At 49.4% G+C, this 23,568-nt stretch overlaps 1 protein-coding gene across 2 annotated transcripts in view; it reads right to left on the bottom strand.

Annotated features, from left to right (window-relative positions):
• Positions 1–23,406, bottom strand: part of WT1 (Wilms tumor 1) — a 41,134-nt gene extending 17,728 nt beyond the window's left edge. For both annotated transcript variants that reach the window (XM_019551516.1, XM_019551517.1), the window contains exons 1-4: positions 23,258–23,406; positions 19,691–19,813; positions 19,404–19,506; positions 9,935–10,012 (exon numbers count right to left, since the gene is read on the bottom strand). In XM_019551516.1, the coding sequence (XP_019407061.1) occupies positions 9,935–10,012; positions 19,404–19,506; positions 19,691–19,813; positions 23,258–23,321 (368 nt within the window). In that variant the 5' untranslated portion in view covers positions 23,322–23,406. The remainder of the gene's footprint in view (positions 1–9,934; positions 10,013–19,403; positions 19,507–19,690; positions 19,814–23,257) is intronic.
• Positions 23,407–23,568: the final 162 nt, after the last annotated feature.

The raw sequence follows: 23,568 nt of genomic DNA, 5'->3' as shown, positions 1-23,568 counted from the left end.
GTAAGCAGAGACTTTTTTTTCCATTTTTTTCAGGGGGGTGGTTTCTGGAGTTTTTGTAAGTGATGGTGCCTGGGGTTGTGGGGGTAGCCATGGGGTCTGGGGGTACATATTGTGGGGGTGAGGATGGGTGGGGCATCCATTGGGGGCTGGGGGAACAGGAGGATGGGGCTGGGTAGGGAAGCCATTGGGGCGGCTGCAGCAACTGGTGGGGAACAGGGCCAGGTGAGGCAGCAACTGGGGGGCTGGAGTGTGGCATGTGGGCCTTGCAAAGGGGGTGGTAGCCCCTGTGGGGACCATTTGGCTCCTGCTGGGGGCCCATACCCCTTGTGTGGGGGTTCAATCCCCTGTTGGGGGGCTGTACCCCTTGTGAGAGGGCCAAACCCCTTGTGCGGGGCCATTGCCCTGTGTGAGGGCAGCAAAACATGTATTCATGAATTCATGAAACATGTATTTAGAGCACACTTTATTATGATGATAAGAAACTTGCTTTAACACTAAGATATATCAATAAAACATTGTCCAGCTGATTACTGTCTCTTTCTTGCTCTCTGTCTTTATAGTGTTCTTTTGTTTTACTTGTGGAGGAATATGGATTTGGGAGTATATTACAGAGTGACTTTGGGATTTTTTTTTTTTACCAGCGATTTTTCAATTTTCCAATAGGGAGCACCAGAATTCCTACTAGGGAGGCCTGTGGCAGGACCCTGCCTGCTCAGAGCTGAGACCACCTTGGACCCATCTGGCTGTGGCTGACCTCCTGGAAAAATGGGGTCAGGAGGACATGCTTTGACAGTTCAAAGCAGGCCACCACACCCTGAACATCTTCTGGGTGATAGCTGCCACAAATGGCAGTAGTGCCGCACAGAGGCCAACCCTGCAACCGCAGTCCACTGGCAGGTGGCCCAAAGGGGCAGATGCCTCTACTGGCTCTGCAGTCTCCATCCGAGTCTGGCAGGTGCGCAGCTGGTCACAGCCAAGCAGCAGCCCCCACTGCCAGACTGCTGCAGTGGTTAGAGGGTGCAGGGAACTCTCAGGGCTGCTTCAGCAGTCCAGCTGACCCAAGGCATAGTGTCCCCAGGTACCAATTGACTGGGCCTCAGAAGCTCCTGAGAGCTAGTAGCCCTGAGCTACTTGCCAAGGTGGCTTTTATACTGCTGGGGCCAGGACAGGGCAACTTTTTATACTGCTGGGGACAGCACAGGTGCTAGCCCTGGGCTCTAGCTCCCCCTGGCTGAAGATCCGGGTGGAGCTGGGAAGAGTTATTTTGCCCCAAGTGACACAATTTGGTCCACAACCAAGTGCATGTCTGAGCACGTGTGCTGAGGCAAAAAGCCCCAGCTCAAATTTGCACTGCTTCTATTTAAGCTGCTGCAAGCACATGTGCTTGCACGTGTGGACGCGCCAAGTGGGTTGCTTCAGCAGCCTCCGGTTTCTTCATGGTCTGGGACCCTGCCCTGCCCTGCTTTTTTTCTGTGCAGGTTTTTTTGACCCCTGGATATCGAGGGGAAACATTTCTCATTCCTGCACATGCCTCTTACAGCATCTCAAAGGGGTTTGATATGCTGCAAGAAGCACATGCGGGCTCATCTGGATGTGCCCAGTGGGTCTGCCTGCATAGGCAAGAGAGTGTACCCAATATGGGAAATTGCCAGTGAAGTTTGTTACCTGTCAGCTGTCAGCAACAAACTACAACTGTGGTTTTAGTATTACTGATGCTATTGGTGAAAGTGGGCTTTCTAATGCCTGAAGTGTGACCCCTTTGCTCTCAATGGTGAACAATTACCTGTGGGAATAGTCCAACTGAAGCCAAAGGGTCAGCTGTATGATAGGAAATTAGAATCATCAGGAAATACAAAGAGAAAAAGATAGGAAAAGAATGTGATTCCCCCTTTTAATGCTTGAAGTTATATTTTGACTAATACAGAAAAAGAATAAAAGCTAAGTAAAGCCAGATGCATTTGGCCATGTAGTTATGACAGCAATAATTTTGTGACACAGGCAAAATTCAAGAAAGGTTTTTGCTGAAGTAAGGACTGCAGTATTTGGCCATAAGAGTCCCACTCTGCCCTTACTTGAAAAACAAAACTCAGTTGGATTTCAATGAGACTTGCATAGATGTATCCAAAGGCAGAATTGGGCCCTAAATACCAAGAATTCTTCAAGTTAGTTTCTGAAATGACCCCATGTAGGCAGCCAACAACAGATTTGGAAATAGATGCATAAAACATAAGCCTAGATAACTCAAAAACAAAGACTGATACAAATGCAACATAAAATGCCAAGCAAACACTGTATTCTGTAGAGCATTTAGAAATGTTTGCCTTTAGCATTAGTCCAACAAATCCTTAACACTTGGAGAGTAGCTCTTTTAAATGATTAATCTCATTCCTGTACAGATTGCACAAAGATCAATAAAAATGAAGGTTTTACAGATGAGAATGTGTGATGAAAAACAGAGCAGCTTTAGAAAGCAGTATCAATCTAAGTGGTAATAAAAAAAATCTCATAAAAAATTACATTCTAATCTGAATATTTAACAATGATCAAGCTGCAATTTCTCTCTCAAACGATTTTTACTTTGTTATGCTGGTATTGTTTGTCTAATGTGTAACGAGCCACAACTTGATCTGGAAAACTAAGCCAATCTATTATTTTTTTATAAACCAAAAAGGGAAGTTGTAGGGTGTACTAAGAAGAGTTAGTAAATTTCAGTATGAAGCTTGAATGATTGTTGATTCATTGAAATTCAACCTAGGATGAATAAAAGAACACAGAAAAAGAAAGACAGGTACTACACTAAGTTACAATTTAATTTGGCTTCAATGCAGGAATTGGAATTTTAGAGTTTCAAAGGAGAGCCAAAAATGAGCCTCAGCAAGAGTGTAGGTCAGTCCCTTTGATAACAGGACAGAAACAAAGAAAAATAACACTAATTCCATTTGTTAAAACATTTTTCATTCTAATGCTATGGGAAATGTATGCCAACACTGAGACAATAAAGAGAATTCTCATTAATTATGTGGGGAGTGGGGATGACTCAGTTTATTATTAATGGTAATGCTATTAAGCAAGATGAAGCAAAGATGTATTTATCTGCATTTTCCAAGGCAAAGGAATATTAGAAAAGGTGATTTCTCTGATTAGGGCTCCTGCCACCCTTACTGAGGAAAAAAGATGGGTCTCTAGATTAAGGCTTTAAACTAATTTTAAGGAAACTTTGGTTCAGTTCACAGGTCCACTATGCATGTCCTTGGGCAAATAATTTGGGGTACGTTTAAGCAACACAAGTCCCACACTATGCCGTCTGCATATGCTCTCCTATACCAAAAGACATATGGCCATGTTAGTACATGTTGTTGACCTATGTGCAGCACTGTATTCATGCAATACTAGTGCTTCTGGTTTGGGAGCTAGATTCAGCACAAGAATCAGCATGGTGAGTCTTAGCATGGCACTGCCTTACGCCGTTTAGTTATGCCCTTAATCACTCCCAGCAGGGGTAGGAGTGAACTCTATGGGAGTTCAATGGGACCAGGATTTCACTCCTTATGCCTCAGTATTTCCCATCTTCACAGAATGATTGTGAAAATAACAGTCTTATTAGACATGAGGAAAAAGGGAGAAATGAGAAGGAAGGGAGGAATAACTATAACTAATATCACATAAGCTGGGTTGTTGTGCACTCCAGTTCACATTGACTGGAGGGCTGAGCCCAAGAACAGAAAATTTAAGTTTCTGTAAGTTTATTACTTGCATTTAATGAATTTACATGATGTGTATATACAGGGAAAAGTCAGGTTATTTTATGAATCTGTTACAGAAAAACTAAATGTAAGCATCTTCCATGAAGTTCAATTTTAATAGTCTTCTACACAGGACACAGCTGTTTTGCTTTCTAGTGAGACAAAGCAAATGGCTATACACACTAATGTGCATGGGAGCCTAATGAATATACTCAAGAGCAAAGAACAAAGAAAAAAGGTGCCAAAAACTGCCCAGTTACATGGGAGTTCATTAACTGAAAGCAAAAACTGGCTCATTGCTTTCACTCAATATCTGGGTAACATATCTCTTAGTCCTGCAGCTTTCTGTCTGATTTATAATAGAATACTCATTTAGGCGCATAATTAGCTAGGAAAGGGTTTAAGTTTCTCCTACCCAGCACTAACTAGTGTGTACAATTCCAGTTAGATCTACATTATAATATTTCCCCATCCCTGGCACCTCCAGAGTAGCACTTCAGAAATAGCTAGAGATCAGTTCACCAACTGAAAAAGCAGCAGCTATTATATTTGTCCTCATGATTTAGTATTTGGTGGTATTTCTGGTTTACTGTACATCATCCACATCTTAATATCACCCTGGGTTTTTAACAGTACTCATCACCATTTACTCCAAGTACAGTAATGTAATTCACAGGAAGTACTTCACAGTTATTAAAGACTGTATCATCACAAGTACCCTGTGAGGTAAGGTGACATTATTTCCTTCACTTTATAGCTAGTAAGTAAGGCACCAATATTAAGACCAAAATTATCAAAAATGTCTGCTAATTTTGCGTGCCTGTCTTGAGATGAAGAGGTCATGAGTTTTAGTGACTGTAACATACAGTCAGATGACAGCACCCATTAATTTCATTTGCACCAATACAAATCAGGCTACAATGTTTTCAAGCAGCATACCAGAAAATGAGGAACATACAATTAGTGCCCAACTGTGAAAAGTTTGAAAAAATGGAATCCAGTTCTCCAGAGTAACATTTGAGTACCTTGACCATAAGACTTCCTTTCTCAGCCTGCAGCACCTACTTAATTCATTACATACCTTCCAACTTCTGCAACTAATCAGGGAGGGAACCTACAGACAAACTGCCTCCACCAACTGGATTCATTCCCTCTCCATTACTGAATGAAGCAGAGGTCCTACAGATAAAACAACATGTAGCTCCAAATCAAAGACTGTTCAATACTGCATATGTTCAAAGAGAACTGATTAAGATGGCAGAGATGACCTTAACCCTGTTATTCCCTAACTTTTAAATATTTACCAATTTAACATTATTCTGAATTGTTTTTCTGGCTTTAATGCAATTTCTAAGTTTCTAACAATAAGAACTAAACAACTAATTGCACACATATTGACCCCCAGATGAGTTATCAGCAAGTTTTGAACTTGTAATACCACAAGACATACCTCTGCTGGTAAGGCTGAGCTATAGGTGCACAAGGGTGAAATCCTCTGTGGGTATATCTACATGTGCACATTTACTGCACAATAACCAAAAGTACTATGTAGTAACCGAAAATTACTGAGCAGTACGGACATGCGTCTATACGTGCATGCCCATACTTGAGTGTAAATTTGATACCTGCATCATGCAGGTATCAAAGTTATGCCTGATTAGTTAACGCGCAGTAACACACGTAGATGCCTTACTACTCAGTAACACTCTGTATGTGGACAGACTTGGGACTAACATTAGTCCCAAGTCAGTCCACACACAGTATTACTGTGCTTTAACGACTGTACATGTAGACACCGGCCTAAAAACTGCTTACTGTGCAGTAATTTACTATGCAGTAAATTTAATGTGATGTAAATGCATATGTAAATGCACCCTGTGTGGACAAGTCACTAGAGTGACAGGGGGAGAGAAGCAATATGCTTTGTCAGTGGACTTCATCATTATTTACCAGACATCAGAACAATGATAGGATTCCTAAGGTTCTATTCCAAGTTCTAGAGGAGCGTGCTAGTGGTTGCAACCCTTTTGCCACTTTCCCGTATTATGTATATAGAGTCAGACTACACAGTTTCATCACCCCGCTCCAAGCTGCCTCTGTTCCTCTCCTACTTTCCTGCTATTAATCTGTACTCTCTGCAATACTTCTTTTTACTCCCCTGTCCCCAGTTCATTGTACCCAGGTTCTTTATGCCTCTACATTCCTCCTTTTCCTCTAACCTACCTGGTCAAATCAGTCAGAGCAATGTGAGCACATAAGAGAGTATGTCCCTTGGCTAGATTTGGTGAGAAGTTGGTGGAGGTAGTTAGTTAACCTTGTAGTCTGAAGTCAGTCAGAAGGCAGGATAGATATCCACCTTTATAAACTAACTAGATAAGATATAAATAGAGCACAATGTTTCTTGAACCAAAGTTCACTTCATCAAATACTGTGAAAAGACATACAGAAAACAGAGTATAAATAAGACTGAGAAATTAGAATACAAAAGACAACTGAGCAGGGAGAGGGAGGGAGATTTGGTTGGACTTTCACAATGACAGTAAAAGACACATGTTTAGCACCAGGGAATTATCCCTGCCAAATTTCAAATCTGTATTCCGAAGAGGGTTTCTAGACCTAGTCAATACAATAACTGTATGACTATAAATATGGGCAAAGCAACAGTTTTCTTTAACCTCATTCCTAACCATTTTGCTTAGTCTTTGTAAAAGAAATCAGTCTGAAGCAAACACTCAGCCTAGACTGAATTTCAGTCTAAGTATTTAAACTCTCGCAAAATTATAAGCAACTAAATTTGGCATCTTATCATGGAAACTTTCAGGTAGCTTTAATTACAAAGTTCTACCTAAAATATTTTATAGTGCTTTCTTTTGAACATATAAAGCTTCAATTGACTACCATCTCAAGAAGAGGGCTACCAAATCATCTAATGTAAAATGTCATGTATTTAGTCCTTAATCATAAGATAACATTTTACATTTCACAATTTCTTGCAGGCTTACAAGTAATATTTCTTTGTTCATCATAGCATATAAGAGAAACCTTATCTTAGCCATGAAGAAGTTGTGGGAGGACAGATGTAGAGTTTCTATATAAAGGACTGTCATCTTTGAAGAGAAATAAAGCAGCTCTACATTTCAATACAAAGATCATTTCCAATATTCATAAAATGCAACTACAGGACCAAGAAAAATATCTTAAACATTAAATGCTTGGAAATCACTTACGAACAGTTCATATATCCTAAAGATGTAAATCTTAGGAAGAATACCTTTGTTCAAGGCAACCAAGGTTGGAGGTACTGTACATTGTAACTCTCAGCCAGAGAAGACAGATAACTATTTTGGCTCATATTACCAGTGATGAGGCTATGTCTAGCACTGATTTTCTACAGATTCTACAATCTTGGCCTATACCAAAACTTTCAGCTTTTTTTTTTTTACCATATATCATTCATCATGGTTTTTTTCTTTTCCTTTTAAGCATCCTAGGTCACATACTTTACACTGCTAACAGTCTGTACTTTTGGACAAGTGAAAGACCATTTATTTTCTTCAGGACTCCTTTTAAAATTTCTATTGTGTCCTTTTTTGTTTCACTGAGTTCCCTAAAGAATAACCTCTTCCTTGCTTTAATAACTTGGACTTCAGTCAAGGTTGATGTGTTTCTCCATTTTGCAGGATATTTTCTCCAGAAGAGACAAAACAGTGTCTAATATTGCAATGAATGGTTTTAAAGGGTGCAGTTTAAAGAGGAAATCACAAACAGTAAAGGCGGAATAAAAGGTAGGAAGTAGCTTTTAAGAAAAGAGAGGCAGCAGCAGAGAAGAACAGCTTGAACTGAACCCAACAGTGAGAGTTTGCAGGGAAAAGGATGCCTCTTCCTTTCTAGTCAGAGGGCTGTTTGATGTATTTCATATATACCTCAGACAAGGATTGCTGTATACTCATTTTACTAGTCCAGGCTGACACAGATGGTTTACTACAGTACTATCTTGCTGCTCTAACCTTCAAATACAATTCATGAATGAGATTTAGAACCAGATCAGCAGTGGTTTATCATGCAATACCAAAACCAACCTACACACAATACTGTGCGAGATAGAGGCAGTTCCTTAAATAGAAGGCTGACTTGGGAGTTTCATTTTTAAATATATATACTTGAAAGCTGAACTTCTTTCAGTCTTTACAACTTCTTCTTGTAAAAAGTCTTGTAGTTTGAAACTTTGTAACACCTGAAGACATCTTACAAGTAGGAGGTAACACTCTCACTTAGAAGTGGGTAAGAATAATTCATGACTCTCACTCACCTTAGTTGGAACAATAGGTGACCTTTGGCTTTGTCCTGACAGGGATCAAAAGATGATTCATTTGAATGTGTTAACTAGCACCTTCTAAAGAGCTGGTGTGGACAAGGAAAGTTGTACTTCAGCCCACATTAGCCCATCAAGTCAAAGTCCAAGCTCTCCCTAGTCTTCAACTGGGCCAATCAGCCACCGCTAAAGAACAACTTGCTTTAACCACACTTGATTTTAAAACAGTTACTTATAACGTGCTAGCTAACATGCTAAAACCATGCACCTTCTTTGTCTTAATCAATACACTTCCTTTGATATTCTCTTTTCATTTCTCCTTGGATACCATCTCTTAAAGCTTGTCCTGTTTTGGAAGGGCAGGAAGGGTTATATTTTCTGTCAACTCTAGGACAGTACAAAAGACCCTTTCTCAAAATCTCTCACTCAACACCGTCACTGTCTTGCCAACAGGAAAGGAGGGAGAGACACACTGACCCTATAAGCACCACACCCTGCATCTCTGCCACCCCACCAATGTCTCTGATCTGCAGTGCTTCTAAGGGGGGCTTCCTGCCTGCAGAGTAACAGGAAGCCCATACTGGACAAGCAGAAAACAGGCCAGAGCTCTTTCCCTGCAGGTGGGAGGGGGACAATGGGTTCAAGGAAGGAAGCCAGAAATGATGGGAGGAGCCAGGAAAAGCAGGGACAGAGGATGTAAGGCCTAGAGAAGGGAAAACCATGAAAAGGAGAGAAAGAAAAAACAGTATGAAGGGGAGAGTGAGATTAAAACCAGAAAAGGAATAAAGGAATGGAGAAGAGAAGGTAGCATAGGAGGTAGCATAACATTAAAGCATGTCCCATGTCCCCCTGCCCTGCTGTGTCATAGGAGTGAAAACACCTTCATGCCTAATTGTGAATTGCCCATGCTTTAGCTAACTAAAAGGACTAGAAGGTAGCAGTTTGCTCCAGGCATGGGAAGTCCCATGTGTACACGTGCATATACACATGCATGCAAGCATGCACACCCATCTTCCCAAGCAGGGGAGGCCCACTGTGGAAGGGTTCACAACTACTGTACAGAAAAGAGCAGGTTTCAAAACTGCATAGGTTATTGTAAGATGAGGAGCATACCACCTTGCCACAAGGAGGACTGAAGACATCAGTCTTTAATATAAAGCATGATATTTTTAAGGTAGATTCTTATGAAATCACACAAGCTCTGTAAGCATTCATCACTCACTCTCAAGAATTTTTATTGAGTCCCATCCTTCACTCACAGGTTTAATTAAACTGTTAGATAGTTGGAGTTAGGGCTTTGCCTATAAAATTAATCTCTCATATCCATGTTGTATATTTGGGTGCTTATGGCTAGTTATGATATAATTAGATAGGTTCTCACAATCATGTTATCCCAACCTAAATTCAAATATTTGTAGTCTATGACTCGGAAAAGTCTTGAATTAAAAGCTGTTATGTATCTGGCACCCCATATGTGTACCCTACAACGGAGATCACTCATTTGGACATATTAAAATAGTCAAAATTCTGAAACCAATGTATTGTTCTCCAGGACATTCCTTTAAAAGATAAATAGCAAGTTACTTTAAGAAAACACTGCTATTTCTTCCCCTTTGACTATCTTAAAGTATAAGAAAAAATCTGATATAAAAATCTTAGAAGGCATAAACAGCAGAGCTGCAAAACCCTTACTAGTGTAGTAGACTTAATTTTTGACATAAAAGATCAACATCTTAAGCTACAAACAGATGATGACCCATCATTCAGATAGGATTGGGGGGGGGGGGGGGTTGTGCAAGTGACAGCATACCAGGCATAAGAAAATTAACTAATAAAACTACACTGTGGTAGAAGATTACAAAATAATGAAAGACCTTACCCCTTTAATGTGGATCCCAAGTTCATTTGATTCCATGTCATGCATTCAAGCTGCGAGGTCATTTGGTATAAATTGTCACTGTTATGAAAATATCTAGAATTAGAACTAAAATGACTTGATCAAATTAAAATAATATTTAAAATAGCAGCAATATTTTCATTTTTCTTTTTAAATGTATCTTTAAACAGAACAGTCCCAAGAAAATGTATTTTATGTGAAACCTTTTATTGCTTTGTGGTATTCATTTTTAAGAGAAAGAAAAAGAATGTCTTAAAAAGGAATAGGTATTCTTGCTAATCCACTAAGTTGTAAATTGCAAATGGCTGGAAGTGATGCACAAAAAAGCTCTCTCTGGAAAAAGTAGGCTTGGTTTCGTATCTTAATTGCACAGAACATTAGCTATTCCGATTTGTAGGTTACACAAGGCAGATCATTTGTTTAAAAAAGAAAGCAAATCAAATAATTGTTTTACTCAAGGATGTAATGGATCGTGTGGTTAATGGACCCAAACGACTATCGTGACTAGTGATGGATGTTACTACACATAGTGACTTGACAAGAGGGGGGGAAATGAAGTGGCTGAACAACAAATCAGTCTCACAAGTGGAATTGTTCTAAAACGTTACGATCTTGCAACAAAGAAAACTATTACTGACCTCCAATTGGTTATTTTTCTATTTTTAAACCAAAACCCGTTTTTTGGTTTGTCTGGGGTTTGTCGGGGGGGGGGGTGTTTGGTTTTCTTTGTTTGTTTGTTTTTTGGAGACATGAGCTGTAACCAAAAAAATTGAGATCCCAAGCCCAGACATATTATACTGCTCCACACTTGACCCGCAAACAGCTTCAGATCATAGAATCGCCGGGCTGGAGGGGACCGCGAAGGATCGTCGGGTCGAGATGAAGCGGTAGAGGTGAGTGAGGTGAAGTGAAACAGGGAGAGTTAGCTCGGGAACTCGAGTCCTCGTTTTTCCGAGGTTTCTTGGCAGCAAGAAGAGAGTGTCACTATGCAGCCAGGCCTGACCAGATGCTTTCCATCGGCACAGCACGTCCCCACGGACTCCTTCCATGGAAAAGCTCTGTGGAAAGGCCCGTCTGGGATTTCAGGTTTCTGGCCCTATACATTTCCCCCACCCCGTTTCTGCAGAGTCCCGCCCGCGCCCGGGGTCTTCATCCCGGCCCAACAGGTTCGACGATGGATGTAAGTGCCAGGGAAACAGCAGCTCGCAAGAACCACGCAGGTTGCCCGCTTGATTAATGACAGGCTAGACTTATGTAGTGATCTGATATCGTTTTGTTGAGACAGGGGTTGTTTTTTTCACGGCAGGTAGAGGCGATCTAGCAAAATCAGATTCCAGTGGGAAGCTTTGGCATATATAAAAACAAATTAAACGACTCCAGGCTCAGAGTATGCCCCATGCCATTCCGTCAGCGTGGCTGGACGCTATTATTCATCGGCGCGTCTGCCCGGCTATTATGCTCCTGCCACGTCCCGCCGGCCGGCTCCGGGAGCGCGCGGCTCTCCTGCCAGGGCCAGGGCAGGCCGTGCCGGGCGGTGCCGCGGCGCTCGCAATTCCGCGAATTCTTCCCCTAACGCTGCTGTAATGAAATCCTCCAGGACCCGGGGCTGGGGGTTTTATTATTATTATTAGCAGAGCCTGCCCGGTGCATTTCCAGCGGGAGATTTCCCTTGGACTTTCTTCCCTCTGACAGTTCATTTATAAGAGCCTCCCCCACCTTACCCACTGCCCTCCTCCCCCCGCGGGCGTTTCCAATAAGCGATACACTCAGTCATCTCCTTGTCACGGCTCGCGGCCGGCCGGGGTGACAGAGCCCGGAGCGGAGACCCCGACGGATCCCGCTGGAAGGCGCTTCACCGCCGCGGCGGGCCTGGGCTCGGGGGGCTCCATGCCCCGGGGGCCGGCACGGACGGGGCAGGAGGCGACGGCTCCTGTGAAACCACCGCCACCCCCCACGACTCCCTGCGGGCTGCGGGGCAAGGGGGTAGGGAGTGTGCCAGCGGCTCCCCCGCCGGCAGCCTCGGGCAGGGGCAGCCCTGGCTTCGCTCCGGACGCCCCTAGACGCCGGCCCTGGCCAGCACGCGGGGCTGGTGCATGGGTTCCCGGGGCTCCCCCTCTCCACCCACCTCCCTGCTGGGCACTGCTCCTCGTCTCACCCCGGGCAGGCTGAGCGCAGCGCGGGCAAGAGCAGCCTGGCCCCAAGCCGGCACCCACGGGGCCGGGGGGACCGGGCCCACCCCATCCCCGGCCCGGATCGCGCCCTGCTGTGGGTCCCGCCGGCAGCCCTGCGGGGGCGACACTAAGAAGACCTTCTTTTCGTGAAAGGGATGTTTGCAAAACGGGAGGGGGGCAGAGAGATCGCTCTGCGAGAGGGATTGATATGAGCTGGAGGGGAATAAAAGGAAGTTAGCCCCGAGCACCAAATACACACACACACACACACATATATAGGGGGGGGGGACTTGAAAGGCAAGCAGTAGTAGATCACAGAGAGTTTGTTTTGGCCTGCGCCGCAGTATTACCGAGTTCCTGACCCCTGCCCAGCGAGAGCTATAATCTGAACCGAAACTCCTCCACTCTTTAAACCTCTGCAAGTGTGACTCACTGTAAATTTTCCGCGCTCAACATGTTTACTACACCGAGCAGCACGAGGCAGGGGAGGGCTCCGCCGCCCCGCTGCAGCTGGGGCCGAGGCGCGGCCGCGCAGCGCTGCCAGCCCCGTCCTGGCCGCGGCGGAGACGCGGGGCGTCCTGGCAGAGCCGCTGCCTGTGCCACAGATCTCCGCCAGACCGCTGTTTCCCCCATACACATGATATTTATTCTGTATATTTATTTCGAGTCATCGCCTCTCGGACTCCCTCTCCCTCCTCGCAGGGCACAACAAAGCCACTTTAGATTTGCCTACATATTTTCTGCTTGCTTCTTTGCTCCCTGCCTGCTACTAGTTTAAGGTGAATCGTGTTCCCGTATCTGGAAATCTGGGGGGCTCTTTTAAATGGGCTGTCACTGCTGCCATTTGGTTTGTCACATCCGATGTGTTCCTTGAATCACACACTAATGAGTAGGGATCCTGGTTTTCTCTGATAAAAAAAAAATCCCCAATTTTCAGATTAAATAAACCCAAATCCACATTTTTCCGTGATTAAAATTAAATGCGTCTCTCTCGCTCTCTGTATACATATATCTATACATGTATACATATAGCTACACATAGAGAGAAAGTGTGGCGTTTTATTATATATTGTATATATATATACACACATATACACACACATATATACACACACACATATACACACACATATATTGCCAAGAAGCCCCACGCGGCGCTGAATCAGACAGATTAAAATGAAACGCCACTATATACATGCATACACACACACATATTATATATATATTATATATATATATAGTGGTGTTTCATTTTAATCACGGCAAAATGTGGATTTTGGTTACTTTTTTAATCTGAAAATTGGGGATTTTTTTTTTTTTTTGAATCAGAGAAAACCAGGATCCCTGCTGATGAGAGCTAAGAGGAGGCAGACTGGCGGCTGCTGGCCAGGAGAACATGGGTTTTGCCTCCCTGCTTTCAGAGCTCGGAGCTGCTTAAGTCCCTGCTGCGACCCAATTGTTATCAAGTCCCTTTTTTTAAACACACTGGCTCACACTCATGGACTCGTAGCCCTAAGGTGGTGGGGAGTTCTGGCAGGCAGAGCGAGGTACATTATTAGTCAGGATATAGAAAGAGAGGAAGGTGTGTGCTCTCTTATCTGAGAGCACAAGCCCTCTGAGTGAGGCAGCTTAGGAGGAAAACTATCCGTCTGAAGAACTTAAATCCTAGACCTTACATGCTGGAATGTGCAGGGGAAGAAAGGAAATGTGGAAAACACCCTGGTCGTACCCAGTTCACTCCCCCTCAGCATCCACTCTCTGCCACTGTGCCACCCGATGCCAGGCAAGAGGGACCTACGGTCTGACCCAGTCGATGGCAGTTGTGATGGTCTAACTCAATGGTTTTCATCCTTTTTCCTTTGCAGACCCCCTACACAATTTGGAATGGAAATGTGGCCCCCTTGGAATTGTCCGGGTGAGTATACACATCAGTCATAGTCACCTTGCAGGGCCCTTAGATGTAGTTTGCCGACCCCAGGGGTCTGCGGACCACAGGTTGAAAAACGCTGTTCTAACTTCTTTCTGAAGCAGCATGCCCCTCCACCCTATTTAAATAAATAATGTCGGATCCAGGCTTCCGGCCTTGGGCAGCCGGGTACGGAAAGGCTGGCCCTAACTCTGGGCACGATTCTGCCACCGCTGGCTTCTGGCTCTTGCTCGGGACCCGCAGCCCCGGCTCCTGCCAGACACGACACTGAACTCCATGGAATCGCAGGGCAGCCCGTGCCTGTGCCCAGGGGCATCAACCTCCCCCCGCCCCGCCACCTTTCCTCTCCCCAAAGAGAGAAAAGGCCCGTTTATACACGCCCAGAAAAAAAAGCGGCTTAACAACCATCTGAAATAAGCGACTTAGCAGACACGGTCGGGACTGCTTTGTGGCCGGGCTTTGAGGCAGGAGGAGGACTCCTCTCCACCGCACAGCACCCGGGGAGGTGTTGCATGACGGGCCGAGACGGCACTGCCCAGCTGGCAGGTGGCTGATAGTGCCGGGCCAGCACGACCGCCCTGGGCTACATGAAGCCGCCTTGCACCCTGCATTTACCACGTCCCTGTAACCATGCCATGCTCCAGCATTTATGGAAAGGTCCCCAAGGCCAGGCGCGCTGCGGGAAGCCGTCTGCTGTGGCTTGAGGGATCTTTTGCAGCCCTGCCGTCTCTGTCCTTAGAACAACACTGTTTTTCCCACACGAAGGAGGGTTGTGACACAGATGCCCGCAGCCCTCTGGACACATCCACAGCGGTGTAAGAGGGAGGAGGGTGCTAAACTAGGTACCTAAAACCTTACTTCGAACCGCCCCCACCCCCCCCCCAAATGAAAGTCCTGTCTTTCCCAGGTGGCTGGAGCTAGCTCTCCGCGCAGTGGTGCAAACTCTCCGGCCAGGGGGAGCCTCTCAAACCCCAGCGCTGGTCACTGAGGCTCGGGGATGGGGGAAGGGGCCATGTCCTCAGCGCAGGGGGATTCCTGGGGAGCATTTGCACTGCGAGGGGCTGTGACAGGCCCGACAAGACCTGTCTCTTCCTGACGTCTTGCCGTAAACATTTACTTAACTAGACTCGGCTCCACCCAGCCTCACTGGTCTAATTCAGAAGCCAAGGGATGGAGGGATGGGCACCCGCGAAAGCAGAGGGTGGTCTTCCCCGACCCTCCGCAACCCAAGCCGGGGTTGCATGCAGAGGGAGACGGCCTCAAGGGCGTTGGGCCGGGACCAAGCCTTGTTTTTAGTCACTCAAAGCGTGGAGAGAGAAGAGGTCAAAGGAACCGGCTGCCCAAACTGCGCTGGGGGCGGCTGTTCCCGGGCTGCGGCCCGCGGGCCACCGCGAGTCTGTGCAGCCAAGTGCCAGGGGCCAGCAGGAGCAGATGTGACACCCGCGATCACATTTCTCAGCCAGCGAGCGGCGGTGTGAAGGGCCGGAGAATCGGCCCTAACTCTCCAATGCCCCTGTCCCACCCCGCATTTTTGTTTGCTCCCCTGGGCACCTCACACTCGTGGGTAATGCCTCTCCTCGACAAGTCTGCCTCTTCAGAAATCCCAGTTGCTGAGCTCCCCTCCCCGGGCCCCGCTCGAGGTCCCGCTCCGCGACCTGACACTCTCTGGTGAGCTAGAAACCGATCCCAGGAGATCCTTCCAAGCACAGCAGCAAGGGGAGCGTGGCTCCGCCATACTCAGCACTGCAGCCTAGTTTCTCAAGCACGGGCCCTGCTATCACATTGATTAAAGCATCGCTGATGCTCAGCTTTTTATGTGGTTTAAAAAAACCCACGTAAGCTTTTTTTGTCCAAGGGTCATTTACAACTCGCTCCTACAGAGCGGAGGTTAGTGGCCATATATGTCTATTTACGCAGGAGAGCTGCCGAGGACAGGAGATGTAACCAGCTGAACTAAGTCAAATTTAACAATACAGTTGGCCCAATAAAAGCTCCCACCCACAAAAACCCATGCCTCTCGCGAAGATCTATCAGCGGCTCCAAGGGCGTAGGTACCGAAAGAGTAAGCGGAGCAACCGAAGGATCCTGTTATAGCAGAATGGACTGGATGCCACTGGGCTAAGGGATTCTCGGGACCCCCATCCCAGACTGGGCCAGTTGCTAACAGGTTTATTTTGGACTAAGCCCTGGCAAAGAGCTTCCCTGTAGGGAGAGCTGGCAGTCTGCAGGCTCGGTTCTCACTAATGTAGCCGCCGGGTGAGCTAGGGCGGAATCAGGTTACTGCACTATTCCCTGTTCACACAGAAATGTATTTCCCATCCAACTCGCTTCTCCACCCTCAGATGCAGGAGTGAAACCGAGAGACTGCCAGTTTCCACCAGAACTTAGTTTGCAAACCTGACTTGGACTGGACGAGCCCAATCCCTCCTCAAGATGGTCTTGGAAATAAGCACGATCACATGGGGTGGGGGGAGAGATTATAAAAAAAACCAAGAAATCTCGTTCTCCAAAGATCTTCTGCCGAGCAGCAGGTCATTATTACAAACTGGTTTAAGAGGGAAGGGCCAACCCCGCACATCTTTAGTCACCCCTTTGTCTTGGGGGAGGGGGGGGAGCTAAACGTGCAGGGAAAGAGCTAGCATTAGAGAACAGCCCGTTCACACACGGGGTAGCTTAAAATCTACACCTGTAAGAGGAGCGGCGAGACTGGAGCTCGCCCACCTGTTTGTCCGCAAAGCTTGCAGAGGGGACAAGTCCTGCCCCGATTTACACGGCTACCCATAGCTGCTGTCTCCAGCGGGGTTTAAGGGTCTGATCCCTCTGAAGTCAGCGGGAAAACTCCCAGTGGCTACAGCGAGCGCAGGGTCCCGGCTCAGGCCAGGGGAAGTCGCGGCAGGCTGCCCTGCGAGCTGGGCACGGAGTCCCGGAGCCGCGAGCAGGCGAGGCTCTCATTGCAGAGCCCGGAGCGAAACGCCGCAGTCCTGGCGGGAAGTGCCACCCAGCGATGCCTACATCCCGGCCAGCGCGGAGGTGGAAAGCAGGGACCTCCTGTTGGAGTCCCAGAGCATGCCACAGCTCTCCCCTGTCCTCCAGGAACGCGCCTATCAAAGTGCCGGGCTTGCTTCATTAAACATCATTAGTGCAAATTTAAAAGAAAAAAAACCCTGCATCAGCGGCAGCACAAAAAGTATCCTTCAGGCTCTGCTCGCTCCAGTCCCCCGCTGGGACGCGTTGCTGCGCCGGGAGGCTTGGTACCGGCTCTTCCGCGGGGGCAGGGATCTTTCTCCATGATCTTAATTTGTGGGGAGGAGGGGGGGTCTCAGTAAATGCTTAATGCAAGGCGACAACTATTCAAAGCAAGTCTCCTAGGGGGAAGCCGCCCTGGTTAAAATAGCTCGGGGAGAGAGACCTTTTCTAAATGCAGAGATGGTTTCTGGCTAGCCGGCTGGTGCAGACAGACGTGACAATTTCCCCCGATCTAGCCACAGAAAGCTGTGACCAAACGTAAGTGCTGGGCTGCAAACAGTTTAAGAAATGGCCGTTCAGATAAAAAATCTGACCCTGGTTGGATGGGCTATCGGAGAAAGATGTTTCAAAATGTAGCCTCTTCTGTAACTTGTGTCCTGCTAGTTCTGTAGCCAGACTCCTGCCCTATGGCCCGGCAAACAAAATAACGTCCCCGGTAAAGTCTAATCCGGTGTACTTTGGGTTTAAGTCGCCTACAGGCCCGTATTTAGTTCAAAAGGACAGAAAGCCCCCGGTTAGCTGAGATCCGCGGGGATCTTGTGAGCTGCTTAGGGAGAACCCCCTGGCGTGCTGAGCTGCCCCCAGTTTTAGAGTCAGTCATTTTGATCCCCGGGAAAAGCCTCCCGACAAGTCGTATTTATAGATTTCCCTGCGCGGTCTGCGTCCACTGCACGAAGGAATTCGCCTCGCCAATTATTCCACAACTAATCTCTCTGGATAGGCTTCTTTCCTTCCTTCATTACCTCATTCCCTCCTTCCCTTGACGTCAACTCACGTTCATTAGAGAAGTGGCTTCTGGAAGTGACACAATTTTGTTGTCCCACGTCCAGTGTTGATTAATCGAAGATGATATAACCAGCCTATAAGAAAGGCCAGTGGCAACTTCCTTTGCAGAGGCACATTGTTTTGTGTGCAGAAGTTACTTAGCAACTCCGAGATGCGGGACGGGCTCCAAGTTCACAAAAAGTTGAGGAATAAATTTGGGGGAACTTCTTTGCTCAGCAAACACATTGCAAAACTGTAGCAGCCCCACCCGGCCCCCGTGCCAAGCTTACGTACAAGGAAAGTAGCTATTGGGAAAGGTCCTCTATCTAAGACGAGACGGGAGACAAGATACCTGCTCGCACTGATCGCGAGCAAAGCGGGGATGGCTTTCACCCATCTTATGTTTTTATTCTTTGCATATTTAAAATCCCGCTGTTAAAATGTATCTTACTAGGGAGCCTGAAGAAACAGTTTCCGTTCGCAATGCAAAGCCGCAGTGTGGGCTGCTGTTTAACTCTGTTTCTGAGATTACAGCTATTTTGGCAGGCGTTGCTGATGCTCGCTGCAAGTGAGCAGCGATTTTCCCACAACACCCGCAGTCCCTTCCTGCGAGGGCAGAGCTCTGGAAATCGACTGCAGTCGGGATCAGTCTGGGGAAAAACTCGCTAGGGATCCCCCCTGCCGCCGCCGGGCTGGCTCAGAGGAGCCCCTCGCTGGGAGCTGCAGGATCGGAGCCTGCAACGCAATGTTTTTGTTTGCGGAGTCTCCACGCAACAGCAGGAGACTGGATCCCCTCCACCCGCATCGGGAGATCTGCCGCTCTTCCAGCTAAGCATAGGCGCGGATGACTGCAGGATCTGGGCCTGAAGTCCTCCTTTAGCATCCTAATCCTCCTAGGATCATCGTTTTAATCCGCGCTCATGCCAGTGGAGAGGGCTGGGGGGGCTCTGATTCACCGCTGCCAACGACACCGAAAATAGCATAGCGAGAGCAGCCGGCCTAGCAGGCAGCAGCAGCAGTGGGAAGGGGAAGGGGAAGGCCTCTTGCTGCCAAGAACCACAATACTGGGAAGGCGCCTCCAGGTTCACTTACACTGCCTGGGGCTGCGGCATGGATCCAGGGCAGCGTCCGTCGAGGAGTGTCTCCAGGCCCTGCCCCGTCCAGCCCCGCTTCACCCAGCCTTGCCGGTCCCCCTTTCAATCCGTGCCACCCCCGGGCCCGCTGGTGGGGACCCCCGTCGCTTGGCACGCAGCCCAGCGAGGTCCCTCCAGTCCAGCCCGGCTCCACCTGGCGCGGCTCAAGCCAGTGCCCGGCTCCCGGGGCGGGCAGGCAGGGGCCCTACCTGTTGTAGGGGGTCCGCAGGAGCAGGGCCTGGCTGCCCGTGCAGCTGTCCGTGGGCGTGTGGCAGCCGTACACCGGCGGGGGCACCGAGTACTGCTGGTCCCCTGCGGAGAGAGCACAGGGTTAGCCGGATCTCAGCCCGGGCTCCGCCGCCCCCCAGCCCCGGGCGCGGGGGGCCGCCCCCTCGCTCCCCTTCCCCGACTCCGGAGTGACTCCGCAGCGCGCGCCGCCCGGATCGCTTCGGGGCCAGAGCCGAGGGGCGCGGGGCGGGCAGCGCCGGGGAGTTACCTAGGGGAGGCTGCTGAGCGATGGGGTCCTCGTGTTTGAAGGAGTGGTTGGAGAACTGCGCGGCGTGGTGCGAGGGAGCGTGGCCGTAGCTCGGGGGCCCGTCAAACGCCACCGTGCTGTAACCTTGAGAAAACAACAGCGGGGCCCCGCGTTAGCCGCCCGCCCTTGACCTTGCTGCCGGGGCGGCTTCCGGCCCAGCGTCTCCGGGCTGGCGTCGAGGGCTGCGGGAGCTCCGCACGGCTCCGGGCGGCAGATCCCCGCTCCCTCCCCGGGGGCTACCAAAATAGCCTGGCCCGGGTTTCCTGCAGCTGCGCTCCCCGGGGGCGCCGCCTTAGCCTCCTCCGCCCCCGGGGTCACCCGCCGGCCTCTCCGGGCAGCCCTGGCCGAGGCGGCTTTGCTGGGGAGGGGGGGTCCTGACTCTGCCCGGCCGGGGGCAATGGGAAATGGGAAGCCCCGTCGTGTTTGAGGAGCACAGCTCAGGCAAAGCAACACAGGGAGATGTTTGCTGCCCGCCGTCGAGGCGGGGTCCCCATGTGCTGTGCCCGCAAGCAGCCCCTCTCCCGCGGTGCCCGCCCCGGGTCCCTCCCTAGGCTGGCTCAGGAGCGAGACCGCACACTCTGGGCACCAGGCTCGTGGCCACACTGGCAGCAGGTGCCACCGCAGAGACAACCCCCCCCCCCAATCCCAGTGCTGCGGCGGGTCCTCGCCCCCTGCCCCGCGCCCGGGGAGCTTCTCGCCGCCTCCCGGCCGCTCCGCAGAGCCCCGCGCGCGGCCGCGCCTCCCCCGGGGCGCCCACCACCTCGGCCCTCTTTAGCTCAGGGCCTTAGCGGAGCCGGGGCTGATGCCGGGGGCTGCGGGCAGTGCAGGGCCGGGCCGCGCGGCGGATCTCGGGGGGGAGGCCAGGCTCGCACCCACAGCAAAGCCGCGTGAACGCGGCCCGCCGGGACGGGAGCCCCCGCGGGGCCGCATGCACCTGAGCTCCGGCTTCTCCTTCCCGCGGCCGCGCCGCGCTCCCGCTTTGGCCCCAGGCGCGGGGCCAGTGCCCGGGGCTGCGCGCACCTGCGCCCCTGCCCTTGGCCCCAGCGCGCCGACTCTCTTGCGGCCTTTGACTTGTGGGACGATTGTTCCCAGACCTGGGGCTGTTTCCCCGGACATCAGCTACCTGCTTTGCCTGGAGGCCGCCGAGCTCTGCCGAAAGGAGCCCTAGATGCAAGTTGCGGTGGGAAAGCTGGGGGTTGTTTGGGATTTTGGGGGTTTTTTTGGTTTTTGGGAAGGATTGAACCTAGATTTCTCGAGCGAACAATTCCTTACACGCCTTTATTAGTGCGCTGCTGTGCAGTAGAATTAATCTGCTCCGCATTAGCGTCACTGAAGAACCGTGCGCCCGCACTCCGGTACAGTTGCGCTGGTTACTGCGTTCATTAAAACAACAAAATGTCTGCTCTGGCCTCCTGCACCCCTAGGAATGGAGCCGAGGGAGAGGGTCCATTCAGCACAAATCGGATTTCTTTGCGGCCCTCCCTGCCTCGCTTCTTGTTTCGTATTTTAAAATTCTCTTAACATCACCGGGGCCAAGATTTGCTCCCTCTGCCCCCGCTGCTCCCCCCGCGCCGATTAATACTGAGCCCCTCGATGAGAATCACTGCATTTCCCAGCTGGGGGGGAGAGGGGATAATAATAATGGGGCTCTTTTCTGGTCTTGAATGACTACAACTGAAGTCTCTTTACTAGAGCAAAACGGCGCGGTGAATTCGGTTCGGCCAGCCGGTGTAAACGGGGGCCGTTTGCTGCGTGCTCTGCTCTGGGAGGGTCTTGGAAGTGTGCGCCTCCCTGCAAGCCTCTTGCGGGTTGTCCGCTGCTGGGAACCGCGCTATGGGTTTAAATACGCGCAGCGCTTCTCTGCACAGCGAAGTGACTTCAGAAATGCGCTCTGATGGCTGGAGCATCAGAAACCCAGCATCAGCCCGAGGACAACGACTGTTTAAAAACAAATGAAAAACCAATACAATACAACAAAACTAGGGCAGGTATTTGGAAATGGGAAGGTTTGCAATCACGGAAAGTCCTTGGCTTCCTATCAGCTCAACTAAAAGTAGAAGAGATCCTGATTTTCAACTACCGCTCGGTATAAAGAAGGTGACTCCCCTCCACCTCTCGCACAAGTCTAAGTGTCAAATCAATGAGTCCGCACCCGCTTTCCCCCCACACAAGCTTCCAATAATTAATCCAATGATGGCTTTCACTAACCAGCCGTTTACTTTCTTTTTTTAACAACCAAACAGATCCAAAACCACGGCTGTTACCTTTTCAGTGTCCAGTGCTGCATTTCTAATAAACTGCTAGGTATGAAATGCGGATGCTGGGGGAGTTTCTTTTGCGATGCAGCCCTTTCCCCCCAACCCAAGCGTCTAGTTTCGAAAGGGATGCTATTGCTCCTGCAAGGCCAGTGTCCTTGCCAGGGGGGCGGCCTACGAATGAGCTTCCCCGCGGGCAACGACGAAGGCACACGGGCTCCAGCCCTGCCAGGACTCGACTTATCCCGGAGGATAAACTCAGCCTTAACGCGGATGTTGGAAAATGCACTTCCAGTGTCCGATCCGCTGGAAGGCAGGTCGGGCCCCCGCGCTGTTCACGAGCCCTAGCCTTAAAAAAAAGAGCGGGAATAATTAAACTCATCCTTTCCTCTCGGATTATCCGAAATGTCTTATTATTCGTAAATGCATATTGAATTTGTTGTGCCAGATACCCTCAAACAGGACTGCTGCTCTGGGTTTCCGATACCAGGTTTCCTGCGAGTGCTGCTATGTTTTTAACGAAGCATCTAATCTGGCAACTACTAATCTAATCGAATCTAATCAAATCGAATCTAATCAAATACTAATCTAACATAGACTAACCAACTAATATAATCTAGCCAACTACACATCTAATCTATTCGAATCTAATCTAACCAAATATTAATATAATCTAACAACTACTAATCTAATGCATCCTAATCTAATCTAACCAGCTACTAATCTAATTTAAGCAGCTACTAGCTAGCAAAATCCTACGATTTCCAATTAGGAAAAGAGACTATTGCAAAGTAACACCCCCCCCCCCAAAAAAAAAAAAAGAAGAAAAGAAACCAAACAAATGAGAGAGATTCACAAAATAAAAACCTATATAAAAATACAGCCGTCTCGGTGCCAAGCGGGATGGGAACTGAACCTGAGTTATTGTAGCTTGCTGCAGGGGTGTTTTTTTACCGCCTCCCCCCCAGCCACCCCCGCTCCCAGTTACAGCTGCAGAAGTTTTAATCGCAGCAGGCGCTGGAAGGAAGCGATTAGATAGGATGGCAGAATCCCAGCAACCCGGCTGGAAGGGAGCTCGGGAGGCCAACCCGTCCGAGCCCCGCTCCAAGCAGGACTGTCCCCGGCTGCCTCCCCCAGCCAAGGCTTTATGCGTTGCCCGTGGCTCCCGTTTCGTGCGAGGGCAAGCGTGTTAATAGACCCCGGGCCCGGGCAGGGGGCGTGCACGCCCGGCGCGGGGAGGCAGGGCAGCGGGGCCGGCGGCGGCGCGGCTTACCCTGGTTGCGGATGGCCTGCTGGCTCTCCAGACAGTTGGGCAGGTAGGGGCCGCTGGGGAACATCCTGGCCTGGCCCGACGGCGCCTGGCTGGGGGGCGGCGGGGCGCCGAAGGGGCCGTAGCGGCAGGCGCCCGCCGTGCCGGTGAACTGGCCCGAGAAGTGCACGGTGAAGGCGCTGAGGCACTGCTCCTCGTGCGGGTCCGACCCGCCCCAGCTCGGCTCCTGCTTGATGAAGGAGTGCGGGGCCAGCGAGCCGTAGGAGGCGGCCGGCGGGAAGTCCAGCACGGGCGCCCACTGCGCGGCGCTGCCG

Source organism: Crocodylus porosus, unplaced genomic scaffold, assembly GCF_001723895.1.
Source record: "Crocodylus porosus isolate Cpor-Errol unplaced genomic scaffold, CroPor_comp1, whole genome shotgun sequence".
NCBI classification, from domain to species: Eukaryota; Metazoa; Chordata; order Crocodylia; family Crocodylidae; genus Crocodylus; species Crocodylus porosus.
This window is presented reverse-complemented; position numbering and strand designations above follow the sequence as displayed.